Below are 20439 nucleotides of genomic sequence, written 5' to 3'. Positions count from 1 at the left end.
AAGAACTTCATAGTTCAGAGATAGCTTTTAGTGTTTAATTAATTATTGTAAATTTTAGTTCTATTTACATAGGTATGTGTGCATGAAAGTTCACACAATCTCAAACAATAAAAGAACCGTTTGAAACGTTCTAGAACAGTCTAGAATGATTTGTTCCGCGCATGCTCATTCATCTTCCCCAGCTAGTGAGGTATCCACCCACCTTCTACTCCTCATGTTAATATGTGGGAGGTTTCGGGTGCCAAAAGTCTTAAACCTGGTTTTTTAATAGATAAGTAAACTTCTAACTTCTGTCTTATCTGAATAAATGGGAAAAAGGCTCGATATTATTAAATTTGTCTTCAGGTCAGACAGAAGGCTAAGACCAATCTAATGAAATGGAGAACTGCAAGCGTCTCCCACTGATCTACTCACCTACACTAAATAACTGTATCAGAAGTGAAAAACCGAATTGGATAGGCGAAGACACTGAGGACGTGTTTTCAAAGACGCATCTAGAATTGGTCAATATGGTTAGTGTTAGATTTAAATTTCAGACAACCGAGAGGTAATGACATTAACTGACTTGAAATGGATTGACTGGCACACAGAGCATCAAATATGATTACTTAAATCGAAGAACCCGCAAGACTAACTTAATTGTAGTTTCCAACATATGTTTTAGATACCTGTAACCAGATCTGTTGATGAACACTTGTGAAAGCACTGTAGGTCCAATGGTGCTCTCTTAGGTGGTAAAATTTTTCGCGCACTTTGAAAATTTTTTAACAACCTACAATAAAATTTATAAACAATTTACAGACACATGTACTCAAAATTGCCGACTAAACTTCTCGTTCTACGCTTTAGTGCTCAAACAATAAAGCAAATTATTTAAGCTTGGCGAGGTACCCCGAATGAGCACTTTTATCTGCGACTTAGCTTGGAAAAAAAAGAAAGGTCGCAGTAAAACGCTACGCTCGAATGTATAAGCACCTAATTTTATTATAATCAGCATCACATTCAAAGTTTGATATCATTTTTTCAATTATCAAAAATTATTTGGAATCAGTCAAAGGGCAGTCGGAACAATGAGACCTTTCCTCTAATACTAGTATTCTTATTTATAATTAATTTCCATTAACAGGACAACAGAATAATGAAATCAGACAAGGGCAATCAGCCCAAAATTTATCTTTCCACTCATTTAAACTATTACTTTGTTTACTCGATCTTCTTATATCACCTTTTATCATTAACTCAGTTCGGCAAAAACTCGAAACATTCTAGGGTGCTACATTTTTTAGGCTTAAAAAAGGAGCACAGCCTAAAACTACAACACAAGCGTTTTTTGAAAAAAGCTTAGAATATCTATTTCGAACTACCATTTTATTGTTCAAATTTTCCGCGCTCAAATTTGAATACAAGTCTTCCTCTGTTTTTATTATCGTGGAGCCCTTTCCTTTCTTCTCGTTCTCAAGTTATATGTTAACTGCTGAAGGACAACATTTTTTTATGATCTGTAAAAGATATTTCAGTGAAACATAAAATGTATGTAAATTTTATTTCACATTGTCTAAAACAAAAATTGGACACCGAAAATTTATATTCAATAGATTTATCGCCACTTTAGAAACCACTAGTCATAATTTATTCAACTTTATGCACGAGAAGGGAGCGAATGTAACTACTCATAAGGATTTGATACAAAAATAGAGTTTACAAAGCAGGACACAAAACTGACAGTACATTGTAAATTACACCGCATTATTATCACCTATTTTTTAAAACTTTAAATCAATTAGATCACTCATTTTTCAACCTCATTGATTATTTGAAAAACCTCTTTATTGATCGAGCAAACCGGGTAGCTTAAATTTGTAGTATTTGAATTTGACGAGAGTTGAGAAGAATGTCTAAAGCACTCCAAAAGCAGATGATGTAATTCGGTGAAATTTTAACTTTTGTCAACAAGTTTTTATCAAAGACTTAAAATAAATATCGGGTTAAATTACATGTTTCAAAGTAAACTGAAGAAACAAAAAGTAAAACTTGGGCCAAGTTTATTGCATCGTTGAAATGAAAATTAAGTTTTGAGTAATTTATTTGCTGGCATAAAAATTGATACGGAAAAAAGTTTTGAAGGCCACACAATTGATGAATTCTAGGAATTTGCCTGTTGAACAGCCTCTCTTCAGTTTCTTCTCTCGTGAAGCGCATCTGCCCTAAATCATTCCAGGTCAATCGAGTTGGTTTTTGACTACGTTCAGCTACAGTCGGAAAGAGAGAGGCGTGGAATCACTAAAATAATTCAATCGTAATTTTTAAAAAACCAAAATTTAGCGTGAACAAATTTTAAGACTTTTCCTGTAAAAAAATCAGCAAAACCTATATAAGAGTACTCACTACGTTCAATACTCTTAAAAAGTTATTCTAAATAAGACCTTTCCAACTAACACGGCCCTTAGGTATCAAAACTGGCACTTAATTATTTCAGTTTAACATAATCTTTTAGCGCAAGATTCCAGCTGAATATTTGATAGACATTAACTCTTCAATGTATTTTCTTGTCTTTATAAACGAACTTCGATCAAGTTCTTTAATGTATATTTTGACATTATAATGGTCAATAAAACAATGCGCGAATTTTTTAGCCAACGTATCTATTTCTCTGTATATATTCACCAGGTCTAAAACGTACCACCAGAAAAGCTCTGATGACCTGTTTGGTATCATTGGTACCGTTTTTGTCAATGCCATTCTAAATGAATTCAATTTTCAATTCGACTAACCCACTACGTTCTGAATAGGTTACTTCTGACACTACGTAAGCCTCATTTGACCTCTCCATTCCAATATTCCTTTCACCCCCAAACCCCAGGGGGTAATTTGACCCTTGAACCATCTGTCCATTTTGTGCTAACTTAGCCTTCAATTTATGGACTGGGCTTTGATAAAAAATTTGCGGTGAACCGGGTGATATTTTTTCAGCGTGGTCGAAATCCGACTTAGAGTGAGTCATACTCGTTTCTCGGTGCTCCTGAGTCGTGTTTATTCCAGTTTGAAGTGAAGTTAAACTTAAAGATTGGGGGAACATTTCGTCGTGACTGAGATTCAATTCTTGTCGTTGACTGATATTACCACTCATAGCATACGAGTTCGTGTTGTGAAAAACTGTTGTAGCTGTCACTTTACTCGGTGAATATTCAAAATCTGAAGAACTGTAGGGCATTGAAAACTGATTGGACTCGTTAAACGTCGTATGTAAATTTCCTCCTGTAGTTTTAGCAACAAAGTGTTCGGTAGAACCATTTCTGATAGAAGCATTATTACTATTATATGTTGTATTATAAGGCATGGCATAGTACTTTTTGGATGATTCCCGGACGGTCGGACCTCCAGTTGGGAAAAATAAGTTCGGGGTCTGAATGGAGGAGTCCGCTGGATTCGATCGCCTAAACAGTTGCGTCTGACTTGCGATTGATGATGTTGATGATGCTGAATGTTCGACCGCCCTGCTGGTTGATATGTTTGAACTTAAACTGGCACTTGACATTGCTTGTAGCTGATTTGAACCCGAAACTATTCCTGGTGACGGGATACTACAGGTCGACGCATTTAGATTCAAATCTATCCTCGAAGTTGGGTAATTTCTGTGAGTACTTGCTCCCATTTGTAAACTGACACTTGATGTGGGTTGTCGCCAATTGTTGCTGTTGTCGCCAGTTGTGGTGTAGGACGTGGATGCGTATGATGATCTTGAAGATGAGAGAAGGTCGTCGTTTGATTTATGTTTCAGTCGCATCGAAGAGTAAGTCGGGTATCTTCGGCTTCGGTAGTCCGTCACCTATTCAAATACCAAAACAATTCTCATTGTATCAGAGATATTACAAAAATGGGCCACTCTAAAAGCAACAAAAGTGGATATTAACAATAATGTTTTATTTAGCAAAAGTTATGTCATTTTCTTCTACAACCCTAATTGACTCGTTCAGTAAAAATACAGTAAGTTAAGAGCTCTGCGTCTGGTTTGCATTGCCCTGTTTTAAAGACAAATTTTGCTGAAGAAAATTTCTATTGAAATCCCTTGTCAACTTTTTGTCGAAAACGCAGATCATCAAGTTGCAGATTTATTTTTAAAATCAGCGCAAAATTGAATACAAACACTAGAAAAACGACAAAAATCAGCTCTATAAAGTGAAATAAGAAAAAATAGAAATAAACCTGAATTTAGTTCAAACCACCGACCACAGGTTCTCAATTCTCAACACACACTAGCCACAAATCAAGCAGAGATCAGATGCTATGAAAATTCCAATGCTACAGATTATAGCAAAAGTGCCACCAAATGAGCAGTTTTATTTGCAAGTTAGGTTGGAAAAGAAGTAAGCGCGTACTAAGACACTGCGCTCGATAGTGTAAGCATACAGATGGTTGGAAAAGTGTAACAAATTCAGCAAGGCGACAAAAAATGATTCAAATTTGTTGAGCATTTTTCAACTTCCGATCTTCAAAGAAAAAAGTATATCACGCAAAAGATCTATGAATTTCAAGATGTTTATGAATTTTATAAAAACTGGATCAATAGGCCATTTTTTTATTTCCCTGTAAATAAGAAAATTAAAGTCCATTTTTGGAAAAAAGCCAATCACTTTTTTGGTTTTTCTATTCAATAAAGGAGCTTGTATTCCTTTTAACAAAGAAAATGGAGTGAACTCAAAACTAATTCAAAAGTTGAAGCGCCAAAAGTCAAATTTGAGCTTGAACAATTTTTACGGCCTTTACTTGAAAAACAAACAAACAAACAGACGAAGTCATCAAAACATAAATGAGTGACAATCACTTCATTCTTTTACTTTTAAATGGCGAGAGCTCTAAAACTGAGGTCAAAATCAGACAAAAGCAACAATGATGATTTCAAAAAGAAAACTAAAATCAGTTTATTTACTTACAGGCTCGCAATATCCTATCAAGAAACCCTCATTAAGTTCATGCACTTCATCTCTCAAATTATTCATTTTTGATGGTGGCGTCTCTCTCCCTCATGAATGAGAAACCAAATAATGTAATTTCTTTTCAGCCAATCAGAATTGAGTAATCACAAATCTCAAAACATAGCCAACTTAAGAATTGATTTGTTGACCACGGATTTATGGAAAATAGTCTGAATGCAAGTGAACAGAAAAATAGATGCCCTTAAAGTTCCTTGAATTTCTAAAACAATTTACGTTTGCTTAACTTATTTCGCTGGAAATCTTAAATTAAATTCCACTTTCGAAACTAGAAATAGATCACCAATTGTGTGACCTTTACAATTTCGCTGTTCGATAGTGGACTTTGCCTTTCTTTTAACAAATTAACAAACTCAAACCGCGAAAAGTAAAATTAAGCCTACACAAACTTTAAGACTTTTCCTGTAAAAAAAATCAACACGACCTATATAAGAGTCTGAATTACGTTCATCGACTCTTAAAAAATTTCGAAGAAATCGAATAAATTCAAGCCACTAAAATTGATATTGGCCGAGTAAAACATAGGCATATACATGAATTTTCAAACTTTCGACATAGGCATATACATGAATTTTCAAACTTTCGAAATCGAAGTCGCGTGATTTCGAAAGTTTGAAAATTTAAAAAATCTAAGACCAATTCCAAAAATTCATCTAAAAAATTCCCAAAATACCAATTCATCTAAAAATGAAAAAAAAATTTTTTCCCATATTTGCACGAATTATACAGCAAAACTTTTCTGGGCTGGTATAATTCATTTTCTGTTCATAATGACTTCGGTTTTGTGCAATAGTGGTTCAGCCAATAGGAACGTCGGATCAATTGAGCAATCTCTCCCCCCCCCCCCATGAAATCATAGAAAAGATTTTCCAACGAATGTGGAACTCCAAATTTTCAATATAAAAAAAGCTCAAAAAATACAACCAGAGTGAAAAAGACTCAATAAACTGAGGCATGAACAGCGACATTTTTCTGTCCTCAAAGGAGGAAAAATGTTTTGCTTACAATATTAAGGTGCTGCGGAGAACTGTGTTTGATATTCAGATAGAAGGCTAGAAGGCATCAACCTGGTAAGTCGCATACCTCGATGAGGCAATGCTCGCCCAAACGAAATTTCGCAATACTTTTCTCGATACTTACATAAAATAAACTTCAGAGGGTCAATTGATTGCGTGCTACGAACACATCAACTATCTACTTGCTTTTACTGATGTTTTTTGTAGCGGTTTACCGTTTTTGCTTGGGGGGGGGGGAGAGAGATAGCTCAATTGGTCATTGACTACATTATCGCAAATAATAGAGATTAAAAACATTGTCAGAACAATTTAGCTCAGAGAGGTCAAATAAAGATTGAAACGTTTTAGTCCAGTGAATTGAAGTCGTTTTTTTGAAAAAAAAACATCACAAACGTTGATCACATAAATATTAAACCATATGTAGAAATGAAAATTGAGGTAAATTCATACCAGAATTGTTTAAATCGTAACCAATTATTCGCAAATTAAATTCAATTCTGAACTAAATAAAGGCAACCTACAGACAATTTAGACTGAATCATCACTGAGTCTTAATAAAAATATATCCAGGCACTACAAAATATCCAAGCTGACCTGGTAAGCAGTCTTGGGCACATATCCCTCTCCATCATCCTCATTCCCCTCAGAGGGGGTGTACCCCCCATAGAGATTGTTGTACTCTGGTGGGCGAGAGTAGAAGGGGTTGGCGCCAGAGGGAGAAGGGAGGATAGACCCCCTACTACTGGAAGACTGGGGGGTTCGGGGTAGAGTGGTTGTGGCACTGTTGCGACTGAAATTGAAGACAGTACGAGGTCGAACCAGAAGTTTTTTAATCATTCATTAGCATCAGAACTTGTCTTATACATAAAATTTTAAAAAAATAAGGAACTAAAAAAGGAAAAAAGTGTAGATATAAAAATATTGTCTCCTTTCGATATTAAGAAGTTTTCAACATTTGATTTTCATTTTAACAATCTTCAAATGACCAGACTCTTTAATCATTGACATTTTTTGGCAAATTAACTCAATTATGGCTGGTATACTTTCGTCCGTAAAATTTGCGACTGGATAAGTTCACTGTGATGATTTATCTGGGATAATTTTGTTTCGATTTTTAAAAGAATTCCGAAACGCTACAAATCAGCAAACAACAGCAACAACCAACTTGATCATCATTAAGGCTGTCGGAGTCGCATCTAAATCCCTCTCCGACACCCCCGTGGAAGAGAAGTCATGTTCCTCTCCTTCTCCTCCCCCTCCCCCTCCCCCATTAGTTCCCCACGTGGTGCTGAGGTGGAGGGGGTTATGTCTTGAAAGAACCAGTGGGGTGCTGGGACTGGACTTGACGATGTCTCTAGAGATAGATGTCGGGTGGGGGTTGTTGTTGACAGGCGTGTATGAAAGGGGAATCTGAAAAATAACAATCTTCAGATAAAACTTCAAAATAAAATTTAACTAATTGAAACAAAATACTTGAAACAATAAACATAGTTTCATGGGCATTCTAGCCGAATAGAATCATACACAAATCTGTTGAAGCTTAAATTAAGAGAAAAACTTGGAGCCAAAACTTTTTTTAGCAAAAAACTGAAACGAAAACATCTCTCTCCAATTTTTTTTTAATTACCCTTTTAATCCCTTTAGTGAGCTTAAATATCACCAGTAAAAACAGAATTTCCATAAAACTAATTGCAAATTCTTTCTTTCTTCATTAAACTGATTGCTGCCTATAACATACTTATTTTCCCTTCTTACCTGACTATGATTAGAATACATCCCACTATTCGTCGGAGTTGGAGTATTTAACGCGTCTGTACTCTGAGCCGACACGCCTATATGATTCCTCAGTCTATCTGTCAGACTATGTGCTCTATTTCTATTCACACTTCCCATCAATGTTGTTGTTGTTGTTGTTGACAGTTCGTAGTGACGGAGGGTGTCTCCACCGCGTAGTCGGTGGGAGGGGTCGGTGGCGATGTTGTTGTGAAGGTGAGAATTGTTGTTTGTTTCGATTGAGAAGTTGTCGATGTCTCGTTTTAGTTGAACTAGTTTGAACTTCATGTCTCGCAGCTGAAACAAATTCATTTCACTTAATTGGTATTTTTGCTTTTTCGAAAAACTCTGGAAAGACTAATGATCATGAGCTCTGATTGCTCGACGTTTTTTCCATTGGTTTTGTAACAACTCCTTCCGTACCAAAAAAGCATTCTTCTAACCACAACATCACATGTCCTAAATAAATGAAAAGTCAATTTATTAATGAAGATTACTCAAATTTTGGAAAAACTATAAAGGTAGTGACATATTCCCCTGCATCATCATTAATTTACACGTAGATTTATCCCAAAAAGTATTGATCGTTTAAGCAGAACAGGACTAAAGGTGCTATACGATCCAACACTGATCTTTTTTCAATTTTCAAAATCATATTATGATGCTCAAAACTGGTCATTTCAGATTCATTCGAGCAAAATTATTCGAGCGTATCATAATGCTCACATCTGGTCATTTAAGCTTCGTTCGAGCAAAATTATTCGAGCGTATCATAATGCTCAAATCTGGTCATTTAAGATTCATTCGAGCAGTATCTCAATTATTGTTAGAAACAGAAGCTCATTTAACCAGTTGGTATTTTTGGACCGTGTAACAGAAAAAATTCGTAACTTTCTCTGGCAATTCATTTAATAGTGCTGCCACAGCTTTGACAAATTTTCTAAATGACCTATGGCAAAATTCAGCTGTTAAACCTTACATGCTCTTTGACAGTTTAGCATAAATAATCTGCAAAAAATACTTGAAATTCGATGACGATTGATAGATCGATCATGAAAAGAAGCTGTCACCGATTTCTCAGAAAGCAATTAGGTTTGTAGGGGGCTATTCTCATAGGCGAAGGACCGAATGGTCGAAAAACTCATGGACGGAGGACCAAAAACAAAAAAGTCGAAAGTCAGTTGTTAAAATGACACAATTGCGGTTCAACTAAAAGGAATTAAATGAAGCAATATTTTGCTTCTTTTATAACGAACCCCTTGAAACATATTTTCATATACCCTTGAACTCGCCTGCGGTCAATGACCATTTTAAAAAATTGCATGGTTCTGCCGTTTTTATATTCGGCCAATACTAGTATTAAGTCCTTGGAAACGTTTAACTTCTTTGAAATTTTCATGATTACGTTCCAAACTTTGGAACACTGAAATCTGATTGGCTGATTTTCGTTTTTGCCCCATCGGTCCTTCGCCTATGAGAGACTCCACTAGGCCCGTATTCTGCCTTTGACAAAAATACCTTTTAAAGAAGTCCATAACAAGCATACGACTAATAATGTCTCGTTTTAAAAATTCAGATCAAGGATGTTCAATATTATCATTCATTTAACAATTGGTTTTAAAAATTGGTTAATTAAACTGATTTAACCGAAAATGAATTGGTTGAAGCAATTTGGCTAAGAAGGGCCATATTTCACCATTTCGATTTGCAATGAAAAAAAGCCCTAAAACAGCCCTAAAAAAAGCTCATTGAATTTCTAGAACAATTTATAATTCGCACTTTTTCGATAAAAATGACCCAATTTGAGAAAACTGGATCAATAGATGAACTTCTTTTCGCTGGGAAATCTGAAAAGTAAATTCCATCTTCAAAACTAGAAAACGATCACGTTTTTCGTGGCCTTTACACTTTTGCTGTTCGATAGTGGAGTTTGCCTCCCTTTTAACAATGGAAATGAAGCGAACTTTGAATTGAACTTAAAAAGAAATCAAAAGCCGAACGCCGAAAAGAAAATTTAAGACTGAACAAATTTTTAAAGACTTTTCCTGAAAAAAAATTAAAAGCATCGCGACCTGCATAAAAGTTTGAACTACGTTCATCCTCTCTTAAAAAGAACGCTAAATAAATTCCGTAGCAAATCATAAGGTCTGTAATCTGATTTTGAAAAAAAAATGCCTTTAAACCAAGTCCATAATAAGCATACAACTTAAAAATTAATTTAAAAAGTCTCGCTTATAAATTCAAGGTCACCTTACCTGAGTCTCCATCTTGGCAATGTTCTGTTTGCGCTCCTTCCTCTGACCTCGTCTGACCTTCCTCCCACTGGCCCCCTGTTCACTCAACAGTCTCTTCTCAGCCTCCACTATCTGCGCCTTCAACTCCACCTCCGCCTGCAGGTCACTCCTCTGTCTCTTAAGTGCTTCCAGCCTAATCAGAACAAAGTGAGGAAATTAGGATTTATTTTATAAACCAGTAGGCAGTACAAAGTTATATCCAAGTTTACAAATTCAAAGGAGAAATTCAAGTGCTTCCGGTCTACTCAAAACATAACAAACAGAGAAAATTAATATATATTTTTTCAATATTCCAGAAGGCATTACAACGTTCGATCCAAATTTATAAATTCCATGAAGAAAATCAATAAAGTCCAATGATGAATATCTACTAAGGAGCAATAACTATCCAAAAACCCTAAATTAACTGCTCCGACCCTAAGCATCGAAACAAATTGAGAAAGAAAACATCAAATTAGCATCGATCTAAGTAAAGACCCAACAAAAGAATTTTAAAAAGCTCACAGAGAACCTCTTCTCATCCATGATTACAAATCATATCCGTTTAACACTTAATTAAATAAAAACAAGTTGTCTCTTGTATATTGAGAAATAGAAAAAATCATCTGCAATTCTAATCTAGCCGATGTAAAAACTGAAACTGAGGTGGTGTAATATACAAGTCACGTAAGCCTGCTTATTATAGCCTAGTACTTAAACAAGAACACACACAACTGATGCTTTTTCGACAAAACCAAAGACATATGTTAACAAGGATAGCCAGCTACTGTGCAAGTAGCACAGAACGTTCCGATCATTTTCATTTAAAAAAAAACAAGAATAGTTGGTAACAAGAAAAATACAAAAAAGGTTTTCCAAATTAGTGTCGCTTTTTCTGCTTGGTGTGATAAAGATCTGAACGAAAAAAAATAGAACTTAGACATGTTCGGCAATCAGGGTAAAAGATGCCAATTGGAAAACAGTTTTTTGTAGAAAAATGACTAGAAAAACGAAACAAAAAAATTGTTTAAAAAAACAAAACCGATCTGAACACTCAATCTTTGGGTCAAAGAGAGCCAAAATTCACAAATCGAAAACAAATTGAATGTGAGAATTTAAATAAACTAAGATTTGACTCAAAATTCATTTTTTCATTTATATGCACATCACTGAGAGAAATGAAGTTTTTACCTTTCCTCTGCTGTTCCCATGCCCAGTTTGGCCTTGTAAGCTCCTACTTGACCCAAATTATGCACTGACATGAGGACACTCTCTGGCAGCTGGAATCTAGTGCCCACTCTCTTGCGGGGCTGAGGGGGAGTGTTGCCGGGACTGACTGGATACTCTTTGGGAACTACGCCTGTGATCTCCTGTAGAAGATAATAGAAGAAGATCAGTATGCACATACATAGTTATAGACGTACATTGTAAAAAACCAAAAGTTTGAAGTATAATTTCTTTTACTTAAGTTCTCAAATTAGCCAAATTGGCATACTCCTTTTCCTGTTTTTTTTTATTCAGTCAATGGTGGCTATACCGGAAACTATTACGTATTAAATAGTTAAATAAAGTAAGCCAAAATCTATTTAGGGCAAGTATAACCGAGTTCGATAAGTTGCCTGAACAGCAAGAATATCTGGTTGCTGTACAAGTAGCACATAATAACCCGCCCACTGTAATCTAGTTATTGTAACTTTAAAAAAAAAGAGTTCAAAACGAAAACTTTTTTTAGGTCGACCAAACTGATTTTCTGAGCTCTCCTAAAGCACTACAAATACACTGTTTTGGCCAAAATGTCTGCGCCGCAGGCAAAATTTTGAAAAAACAGGCCAAAAAAGGCGTTTTAGACACTTTTTGGAAAATTTTTACGCTCCCCACCTCAAAATTAAAATATATTGGCGCCAAAGGCGCCTTAAGAAAAATTTTAGCTTCCGTCACCAAAAATGAATATCTCAAAATAGTACAAAGGGGGGACCCTTTGGGTCGGCAGGTGGTCGAATCCCTGAGATCCGCCGCTGCCATGGGCCAATAGTTACTTCCCACTCTGCGAGTGCAACAAAACTTAAAAATTCAAAAAAATGAACTCACGCTCTCCTGCATGCAGACTTCTTTGAGTTCGTCCAACTTGTCTCTCAGTTTGTCCAGAAGAGTGTCCCGCTGTGCACTGAATGCCACAACCAAGTCCTGTAGAGTCTCCATAGAGGGACCCAGATCACTTGTTCCTGTCATACCATCAAAATAAATTAATAAATGATAACTTAGTTATGATTATGATGCTAAGTATCATCAACACGCGCTGTGTAATATTCAACTAACGAGAGCCTATCTCAATGAAGTGTTATTGTGGTAAATGAAAGATTAAAATTGGCTCAAGACGAACTGCAGAACTAAGGACACTATCAGCTGTCATGACAACTAGGATTATAGAAAAGGTGCAAAATCCTCTCATTATTCTTATGAAAACCCAGTCAAATAAATTTAAAAGAACTTCGAATCTTCTGCTAGCATTTGGATATGCACTTCTTGGAAGCAAATTTGATATAGATGGGAATGGTCAACAGATAATAACAAACAATGGAAACTTTTCTATTTTAAATTTAAGATATCTTCTAAATACGTTTTAATATATTATTCAGAATACATTGAATCCTGATTTACACCATCAGTTGTCTAAAAACGATCTTTTGATCATTTAGAATTAGAAAATCAAACTTTATTGCACTTCTATTTTCATTATAGTTTCAAATCAATTGTTTTGACCACAACAATTAACACAGCAAGTTCAGTTTCAATCGATTTAAAATATCAGCAAAACCGCACTTCGCGACTTGAGATAACATGTCACACGTTTGAGCGCTTAGTGGTATTTTGATTACAGCTGTCGTGTTAAATATGTGCACATTACATGGCAATATCAGCCGTGAAGCGATAACCTTCTAGGATTAAACGGCAATTCCTACCAAAAATCATCATTATCACCACCAAAAAATGACTTGTTAAAAGAAGTGAACAAAAAATTTGTGAGATTTTTAAGACAAGAGCACCTTTTTGCAGTTTCATCAAAGCACCTTTTTTGCGATGTGAATGAAAAGAAAAGCTTGATTCCAAAAAAATGGACATAAATATAAAGAAGAACTTCAAATTTATCCGATCAAAAGAGTCAACGGTTATCAAAATATTTTTCTCATAACAAAGTGCCTGCAGTTTAAATTCTGAACGCTTTATAAATTTTTAAAAAGTCGCCAAGTTTTTCACTCGAACTCACCTGAGAGCATGGAGAAACTCGAAGAATCTTCGCTGAACGAGTTAGTATCCCCAGTCTGCAAACTCCACCCAGTGCCACTGTGTCTACTACCCCCACCACTTCCTCCTCCCCCTCCCCCTCCTCCGTGCCTATTACCCCCCACTGAACATGCACTATTCTGGAGTGACTTCTTATGTAGGGGACTGTTATTCGTGTACAGTTTATGATGGTTGCTGTAATAATATCCGCCACTGTTTCTGTGACTGTTGTTGTTATTGTGATATCCAGGTCCGATATTGTAGCCTGAGTCACTGAAGCCACTCGAAGAGTTGATTGACAGCTCACTATTTGATAGATGACTCATGCCAACCTAAATGCATGATCAGTTTCGAAACTCAAGTACAGAAAAAGTAGTGTCCAAAAAGTAACATCATCATTACAAAGCATATATGAAGTAGAATGATTGAACATTAAACTCGGAACATACTCGGAACATTCTTCGGTACATATTATCAGGGTTTTTAAAGCACAGTTAAACTAATATTTTTTAGTTTTGCGACATCTATCATCGGATGCATTATCCACATTTAACAATTATGAAGGTTAATCTAAGGCTACGGCAACCAATTTACTTGTCAAAGCCAAGATAAAACACAGAGGCAAAGCGGAGCTTCGCACCACCTGCGATAGAAGAAAATCATAGAAAATTGAAAAATGTTGAAAAGAATTAGGTAAACCATAACTTTCGTATGTCTCGATGAAAGACAACTAGGGCCCAGCTAGAGCAACAGGTACGTAATTGGTATTTTTTAAATTTTGTTAAACTGATGCAAGACAAAATGCTTTATTTCAAAATTGTGCTTAGCGCAAAATTCTGTTGTTTCTCTTAAAAATAAGTGAGAAGTGTGTGAAAATTTTAAGACATAACCTTTCCCTTTAAAAAAATTAAGGAGTAGCCACTTCGGCGAAAAAAACTTCGCGCAACCGCTTTTTTAGCTTAAAAGTTTTATCTCAGACTTGATAGGGTAGTTTTTAAAAAAATTCTGAAAAGTTTCTATAAAACGGTCAAAGTCCAAAAACATTTCTCTGCTAAAAGCAGGTCGTGGCCTGTAAGGTAGATCAAATTCCAAAAATCGGGTTTCTCGGTTGAAAACTCAACTTGAGAATTGGCACAAGAGATTTCGAGTATATAAAAAAGCAAACTACCAAGGCAAGCTTCCAACAACCTAAGTCGATTAAACCTATGATATCAGATTTGGCAGGATATTTATCGAGAAAAGTCCAAAAAACGGCCAACAAATCAGAAAGTTGACATTTCTGAGAATCAAAGGTTTTTTGTTTTCAAACAACTGAGCGTAGCCGCTCATAAAGCAGAAATTCGCACAACCTGTAATTTTGATTGGACCCAAAAACCCAGGTTTGGCAAGTGAAAAAGTTTAAAAAAAAACAACAAAAAGTTTGACTTTTCCGAAAGCCATAATTTGTGTCAAAAAACTTTGCGCCTAGTCGCCTATGCAACGAGCTTCTCACAACCAGTTTTTTGAATTGAACCCAAAATCTCAGATAAATGAAGGTATTTTTCGGTAAAAGTCAAAAATTAGATAAAAAATTCTTAAAATCAAAAAAATGACTTATCGAGGATGATAATTTTTTGCGTTAAGCTGAATGGCCACTAATGCATGGAACTTCTCATTATCCGTTATTTCCAAATTCAACCCCCAAAAAAATCTCAGGTTTGTTTTCGACTACAGTTAAAATAAGATTCAAAAAACAGTGAAAAAACCAAAATTTGACTATTCCGAGGGCCATAATCTTCTGAGTTAAAAGTTTGAGCGTAGGCGCTTATGAAGGAAAACTTTTCATATCCATTCTATTCATTGAGACAAAAATCTCAGACTTGGTATTTCTGTTTTCGAGAACGAAAAAAATTCAAAAATATCGGTCAAAAGCAAAAAAGAGCTCAAACAGGTAAACATCGTGAAATATGTAGATTGAAACACACCATGAAAAAAACTATTATCCAGATAAAGATTATCACCTTTTCACATCTGCTCTACGACCGCTGGTAACTGCAAAAAAGCAGCTACAGTTTCTATCACATTGCCAATAGTATGCAGCAGAAATAGACCAAAATAAAACTAATTCAATGTTCCGAATTTGAAAATCCGACCTGTTCATTAGGAGTCTTGCGTCCTCGCATCTGCGCCACGTCGCTTGAAAGTAAACTAGTAGCCCAGCTAATGCTGGATCTTTGTTCTAATAATTTTAATGAAGTTTTGTATAGAAACGAAAATGCATAATTTTGAAAATTCCAAAAAAAAATTGGTTTTACACAAAACCCTAGTGTTTCTCTGCTTCAATAGGGGATTAACTGCTTATTTAAAGAAGAAAAATGAAGTCTTTATCTCAAATTTAGCCAAGTAATTTTCAGAAAAAGTGAAAGAGATTCCAAAAATCAATCAAAAATTCAAAAATGTGTCTTTTCCTGAATCCATAAATTTCATTATAGTTAAGAATGGGGATACTACTTCTACTATTAATAATGATAATGCATTTATTGTCCACTTTTATATTGTGGCAGAGTTGGAACTTCGGAGAGTGCGTAAGCAATGGTTCAGATGAGGGCATTCAAGCTATTTAATCGAGAATAGCACGTTTTTCCACGCTAATCGATTGTGAATTTGAGGCCCAAAGTATTCAGGTCTCGTTTAACACAACCGATCTAGCGTTTTTCAGGCATTCCTGCTGGTCTTTTCCCTGTATCTGTTGTTTTGAGCGTATAGAAATTTTCTCTTGTAGCTTATCCAGATCAACAATACCTGTCATTTTCATTACGGCTTCGTTTGTAACTCTGACTCCTGTAATCCTGAGCTTTCATATCTGCACTCTTAAAAGAGCTGGATACTGCCTTGGTCTGCAGCCAGGTTTCAGATCAGTACATCAGACACTTTGTAACCAAATCAACACCTTTATTCAGCAGCAGAGGCGCAAATTACCTCAATTGTTTCCAGAAAGCTGCTATTCTGCCCTATGATGCACTTATTGCGTCACTTTCATCAGAAATCATATCACCCAGAAAGCAGAACTCTTTGAGAGGACTCAGGGTTTCAAATTGATTGATCCGTGGAGTAGCATTCTGATTTGAGCAAAAATTAGAAGGATTATTGCATCTTGGACAAATATAATTAGTATTATTTTGAGGTATTTTTCTCAGACCACTGCAACTTTCATGCACCCATTGATTACAAGAATCGCAGAGTTATGAATTTGCGCCGACTCCCTTTAAGCAACAAGCGCATTTATATTTTCTGGTTTTTGCGACATATTTCTGCCCTGGAATCCAAAGCTTTACTTTATCCACTTTGATTTTTAAACCGCGTTATTGCAAAGCCTTGTTCCAATTAATAAACTTTTCAATAGGCTGGGATTCTGTTTCAGCAGGTAACAAGTTCAACTGCATATAGCATATCCCATGGTGCCATAGAATGGCCGTTTCTTGTAGCCTCTTCCATTAGTAGTATAAATAACAATAGGCTAAGTGCCGATCCCTGATGCAAGCCTACTTTAATTTCAAAGTAATCACTGCATCCTTGAGGCCGGCGAACTCTGGTTTTCAACTCGGTGTACAAACACATGTTTAGTCGTACCCGATTTTCAGTAACTCTCTGGTGTCTTAGAGCCTAGGGGATCAGCTCCCTGGGAACACCGTCGAAGGCATTGACGCAATCAACAATTATGTGATGCATGGATTTTTCTTTTCCGCAAATAGCTCTTTCAATTGTCCAATAAGAAAAACTATTTTTATTAATTGTCTCAGACGTGTTTCTGGTACTCTTTCGAAAATTTTAAAAGCAAGTTCCAGTAATCTGATGCCTCTGTATAATCCACATTCTAACAGTTTCACTTTCGCTCCAGTCGGAAGGGATAAGACCGGATTCTAACACTTCCTCAAGGACTTCAAAAAATCCAGCAAGTCCACAATTCCTGGCTCATTTTAGCCTCTCCTTTCCACACCAATAATTTTAGATTGAAAACTCCCGCACCTTGATTTTTTACATTGAAACCTTAATATATGATTTAGCTAGTAGTTTTCTCGAACAAAACGTCTCAAAAAACGGTAAAAATTAAAGCAAGAATTTTTCCGAAGTCTATATCAGCTTTTCTAAAAAAAATAACAGGGTAAAACAGATAACGCAGGAAATCTCTAAGCACCATGTTTGTTTAAATGATATATCAACCTCAGAATCAGCAGGTTAGTTTTTGAAAAAAAAACTTTCCAAAAAACGGGCAAAATTTCCTGCGCGTCGCAAAAAAGAACGAAAAACAACAAACCTCATATCTTTTCATAATACATGTTTTTTTTCTAACAGGAACTAACATTAGCCAAAAATAAAGCAGCAACCTATGCCATTAAATTAATTATGCTTAATTAAGCTTAAATATTATTAAATTGAAACTTTTATTTGCGACTTGGGTTGGAAAAAAATCTTTGTGATAATACACTACGCTTCGCTTGTTTAAAAAAATCGTAAAAATACACTACGCTTCACTTGTGTAAACAATATTTAATACTTGTAATTACTCAATGATGCTTAAATACCAACCTCGTTTAGACTAGAGTGGGAATCTCGTCCTGCTTCGCGATTGTTGTTGTTGTTATTATTATTATGACTATTCGCATTGTTGATGTTGGTTTGGCTGGTGGCCACCATTGCCGCCGATGCGTAACGAGCAGGCAGAGAGGGTCGCTTTATTGCTTGGATTGCTGAGTCAGCTGGATCCTGGAACAAAAACAGAAGCAGTACAACCCTCTTTGTCAGGTAACCGAAGTTGTTATTTGCACTCTTTCTTGCATGCAAAAAATTCACATTAGATATTTATCTGTTGAAATTTTACATCATCCATTATTTTACGTCATCACGATGGGAATTCTCTAGCTCTCAATGTAAACATATTTTACCCGAATTTCTAAACAAAAAACGTTCCCTATAATTTCAAAGTGCAATTGAATTGGCATACAATATCATAATGAGATTCATGAACTTACACAATTTAAATGATCACCAAAGATGGGCTTCAAAAATTAGGTCAAAAAAGGGTCTTTATAGTGATTTGGGGAAAATCAATTTGGTCGACCTCAAAAAGGTCGACAAAATTTTGTTTTATTTTGAAAATCCGCCCTCTCGAAAAAATTCTAGATCCAGCCCTGGCCCCTGCTAACTGCAATTTGCGAGTTGAGATCTAATAAGATAGCCATAACTCAGTGAACAGTAAATAATTAGCCTCCTGGATATGCGATTTGCTGACACCATGAAAAAATTTCAAGCTGCTAAGACTCGAAACGCATATTCAAAAACTTGGGAAAAACGCCAAACTAAGTCTAAATCGAATCTCCAAATTTTGCGAAAAAAGGTAAAGGATGCCGCATAACGTGTTATTTTTTAAAAGCAATAACAATTTTCTTTCACGGACATTTCAAATTTTCTATTCTCTTAATTCGTTCACGTCATCTCATGGCTGAATACAAGATCTTACAAAATTAAACATGATAAATATCTGCTCGCCATTTGGGATACAGAAACGTAACTCAGAATTGAGCCTAAAAAATTTGACTGTAGAACATCAACATATCTTTCAAAAGATTACAAGTATTAGTACGATCTAGTCAATTTCCTACACTTATGATTCATAAAAGCTATCTTGACAAATCAAACCATGTAAATGAAACATATGCCAAGAATGAGGAAAATCTGAAGAAAATTTAGGCCAAAACACTTGCATTCATATTTTATAAATTCAAAAAAATCATAATTTCAGGTGCTTCAGTATTGCTTTCTTCGGAATAGAAAAGAATGCTAAGAAAGAACAAACAATACGAAAAAACTTACGGGCATTTTTTCTATTCCGCTGGGATCCTTAACCATGTTAGACTTACCAAAAGATCAAGTTATGTATTAATTTCAATCAATATTTTTGGTGAGGGTCATTTGAGTTTACCTGGAAAATTGACAAAGAACAGACAGTTGGATAAACGTTACCGCTTAAAAAAAGAACGATTGCTTAAAATTCAGAAGAGCCAGTTGCTGAAAGCACATCTACAGTTATTAGAGAACAGAACAATAATTAGTATAAAAACGAAAATACTCCAGTTTTTCCCAATACTGGAATTCTACTGTCTTCGAACTTAAAAGAACAAGAAACCGACCAAATCAAAAACACTTGAGCTTTAATTTGATACCGAACTTGTTGTTTCCTATGATTTATCCTCATAGGGAAAAACATACTACGCCACAGGGGCGGACACCCCCCCCCCCCCCCCCCCCCTCAAGGATTCCAACCCCTGCCGACCCAGAATTTTCAAAATTTTGCCTGCGGAGCAGAAATTTTGGCCAAAACAGGGTCTTTGTAGTGCTTTGGGAAAGCTCAGAAAAGCAATTTGGTCGACCTAAAAAAAATCAGCCCCCCTCGAGAAAATCCTAGATCCGCCCCTGCTACGCCATAGCTCGATCGGGACACAAAACTAGCGTACTCATCACAATAAAGCTATTTTGAATATCTATACGTGAACGTACTTTATCCCTCAAAACCTATAAATTACGGCTAGTCACGGGCAGATTAACAAACAACACAAAAGGTTCCGAAATCTTTGAAAATTACAAAAATTCGGTTTAGATTTGCAAAATTATCCGTACAAAAATCTGAAAGCTTGAGTCACCAATACATTCACAACCCTATATTCGAGTCTATAGGCAATTCTGTTTATTAGAGCAGAAACCTGCAACTATATGAATAAGATCCCACAACGATCAACGCAAACTTTGACTGATTGAATATGTCAATTTTTGACTGGTTTTGAAAACAAAGCCTTATACGTACAAACGCTCCGAGGCCAAAAGTCAAGACTGCTTGTACCAGGGCTCTGCCATGAATATATTGACACGCCTATAACGACTACGAGAAACTTTTTGATTCACGAAACTTTTTTCAGAAGTTTGGATTTTTTCCAGACTTTCTCAAAAATCTTCCTCCATAAGTTCTGCAGAGAACAGAGATACATTCAACATACGAAAAAAAAGCTTGCAGCCTTTCAATTTGGATCGATTTCTGCCACGGATTAAATCTCCGCTCACTCGTTAAAAACA

General features: G+C 35.8%; 1 protein-coding gene across 2 annotated transcripts in view; it reads right to left on the bottom strand.

Moving 5' to 3' along the window:
• Positions 1-1882: 1882 nt before the first annotated feature.
• The window catches only part of LOC134853404 (uncharacterized protein DDB_G0283357-like), an 88165-nt gene continuing 69608 nt past the window's right edge, over positions 1883-20439 (bottom strand). For both annotated transcript variants that reach the window (XM_063869399.1, XM_063869400.1), the window contains exons 12-21: positions 17902-18078; positions 13319-13667; positions 12142-12275; positions 11245-11423; positions 10036-10207; positions 7763-8077; positions 7173-7417; positions 6602-6797; positions 2772-3826; positions 1883-2280 (exon numbers count right to left, since the gene is read on the bottom strand). In XM_063869399.1, the coding sequence (XP_063725469.1) occupies positions 2250-2280; positions 2772-3826; positions 6602-6797; positions 7173-7417; positions 7763-8077; positions 10036-10207; positions 11245-11423; positions 12142-12275; positions 13319-13667; positions 17902-18078 (2853 nt within the window). In that variant the 3' untranslated portion in view covers positions 1883-2249. The remainder of the gene's footprint in view (positions 2281-2771; positions 3827-6601; positions 6798-7172; positions 7418-7762; positions 8078-10035; positions 10208-11244; positions 11424-12141; positions 12276-13318; positions 13668-17901; positions 18079-20439) is intronic.

Source organism: Symsagittifera roscoffensis, chromosome 8 (genome assembly GCF_963678635.1).
Source record: "Symsagittifera roscoffensis chromosome 8, txSymRosc1.1, whole genome shotgun sequence".
Lineage (NCBI taxonomy): Eukaryota > Metazoa > Xenacoelomorpha > Acoela > Convolutidae > Symsagittifera > Symsagittifera roscoffensis.
The sequence above is the reverse complement of the archived record's forward strand: the minus strand, read 5'-3'. Positions and strand labels throughout refer to the sequence as shown.